Source organism: Penaeus chinensis, chromosome 38 (assembly GCF_019202785.1).
Source record: "Penaeus chinensis breed Huanghai No. 1 chromosome 38, ASM1920278v2, whole genome shotgun sequence".
NCBI lineage: Eukaryota > Metazoa > Arthropoda > Malacostraca > Decapoda > Penaeidae > Penaeus > Penaeus chinensis.
In genome coordinates this window covers 1,960,528-1,962,740 of record NC_061856.1, presented here as the reverse complement: position 1 = coordinate 1,962,740, position 2,213 = coordinate 1,960,528, and the positions used below count along the sequence as shown (strand labels likewise).

Here is a 2,213-nt window from a genome sequence, read left to right as displayed (position 1 = left end):
TTCGCCCGAGGAAAAGGAGGCGATGTTCTTGAGTGAAAATCCCGCGGGCGTGTGTGCACAGCGAAATGTTGCAAGCGTTGAGCAGCGATTGTTGCAAGGGCTGAACAATGGCAACGGTAAATGTAAAGGACTTGGGTAAATGCTTTATGTTGCAAATGTTGCACAAACGAAGGCGATAAGGTACGCGGTTTATAGTATTGAATAATGGGGGGGAAAAAATATGATTCTGAAGGTACATGAGGTAAAAAATGTAGAGAGATTGTAAGATACTCGATGTTGCAAATATTGAATGACAACGATAAAGGAAGAGAATGAAAAATAACTCAAAGCTGCACATGTTGAACAACGATAAATGAAAAATAACTCAATGTTGCAAATGTTGATCAGCGATAACGTTAAAGCAAATGGGAAAATAAACATGGCATTATGAAAGCCTCAAACGATGTCAACAGTAGAATGAAAGATTAAATATAATAACATTATATTGCAAGTATTGATCAATTTCAATGATAAATCTCAGCGAGGGGAAACGGGAGGCTTTCATGTTGCAACTACAGAACAGCAACAACGCTAAATTGACGAGATAAATGCTTTACGCTCTGCAACTTCCGGAAGACAAAATACGAGCGCAATATGAATACAAAATTCAATACATGAAAAATATATACATTTTTTTGTTTTACCACTACAAAACAATTCAATAAATACAAATGAAAATCTCAATCAGTACGGAATACAATATAATACAAATAAAATAAATCAAAAACAAATTACAATAAAAACCAAAAATCAACAGAAACAAAATTATAAAACATTTAATACAAAAAAAACACAATACAAAAAATAAAATAAATACAAAATAGAAGACAAAAACAAATTCAAAATACAACAGACTACGAGCGTATCTAAACATCCCGCGTTGCAACCGTCGAGCACTCGCCACGACGCATCTAGAAGAAGAAGAAAAAAAAAAAGATAATTGAAAACGTAAACAAATAAATAGAAAAATAAAGGCTTTTCATTTATGGACGAGAACACATGATATGCACTGTGCAAATAGTCCCGACGACCAACTGCAGCAAAGGCATGCAAGAGGCTCAGGTCAAGTGAGGCCGGAAAGACAAAATTTAACATTAAAACTAATGGAGTTAATTATGATGATTATAGATAAATGGTTGGTTTGCTGAAATCGTCAATCAAATGGGAGGTCGCAATCAGATGTTCCTGTCTGTCATTCAGACGCTAAGTTCTCGATATTGAAAATCTCTCTTTACCCAGAAATGGAAGGTTGCAATACTTGGTAAGTGAATTAATATAAATGTGGAATTATTATGCACTGAATCGTGACAACTGAAATGAATCAAAAACACGCCATGATTTGTCAGCCCAGTTTCTGTCTGTCTCTTAATTTATTAATATTTGCGTGCATACAACGGAATTAATCAAAGGAGGCAATTCCAATCAAGCCGAAGAATGAACTGAGAAAGGAGGAATGAATCAAAGTACAGCGGAAAGAAAAATCGTGAGAGTTAGAAGGGAAAGATTGATCACTTATTATAGAGGTAGTTCAAACAAGGCGTCGACGTCCGTAGACTTCTTATCGCAGGAGAAAGGGACCCACGCGGTGTTCTTGCGTCCTCGGGTTTTCTGTTTATTTTTTTGTTTTTGTTTTTCTTTTTGGTGGTGTTTAATGGAGGTGTTTGTTTGTTTTCTTAATTGTTTGTTTTTGTTTATGAGTGTTTGTTGTTTTCATTGTTTAGTATTTTCTTCGTTTGTTTTCTTTGTTTGGTCTCACATTCGTTATCACTTTTTTAGGTGTTCCTTATTTTTTGTCTTTTTATTCCAATTCCTCATTGTCTTTTTTCCTTCTCTTTCTTTTTTATTTGTCTGATTGATTTTCCTGGTTATTTATTGATTTTTTTTTTCTATCGGTCTTTCATTTTCGGTCTTATCTCTTTTGCTTTTTCCCCCTTTATCCACTTTGGTCTTTTCTCTTTTCGGTCTCTTTGGTGTTTTATTTATTTATTTATTTTCGGTCTTTCATTTGGTCTTTTTATATTTGGTCTTTCCCTTTCCTGGTCTTCCCATCGTTGAAAGAAGGAGAAACGAGAGGGAATAAAGGGTGTGAAGAGGAAGAGGAGAAAAGAGAAGACAGAAGGAAGCGAGTGTTTTAATATATCTAATTTCAATAAATCTAGTTTTACATTGTGGGT

General features: G+C 34.6%; 1 protein-coding gene across 1 annotated transcript in view; it reads left to right on the top strand.

Annotated features, from left to right (window-relative positions):
- The first annotated feature begins 1,038 nt into the window (after positions 1-1,038).
- LOC125045810 (relaxin receptor 1-like) overlaps positions 1,039-2,213 on the top strand; it is a 93,899-nt gene continuing 92,724 nt past the window's right edge. The window contains exons 1-2 of the mRNA XM_047643304.1: positions 1,039-1,106; positions 1,279-1,300. Of these exons, the coding sequence (XP_047499260.1) occupies positions 1,039-1,106; positions 1,279-1,300 (90 nt within the window). The remainder of the gene's footprint in view (positions 1,107-1,278; positions 1,301-2,213) is intronic.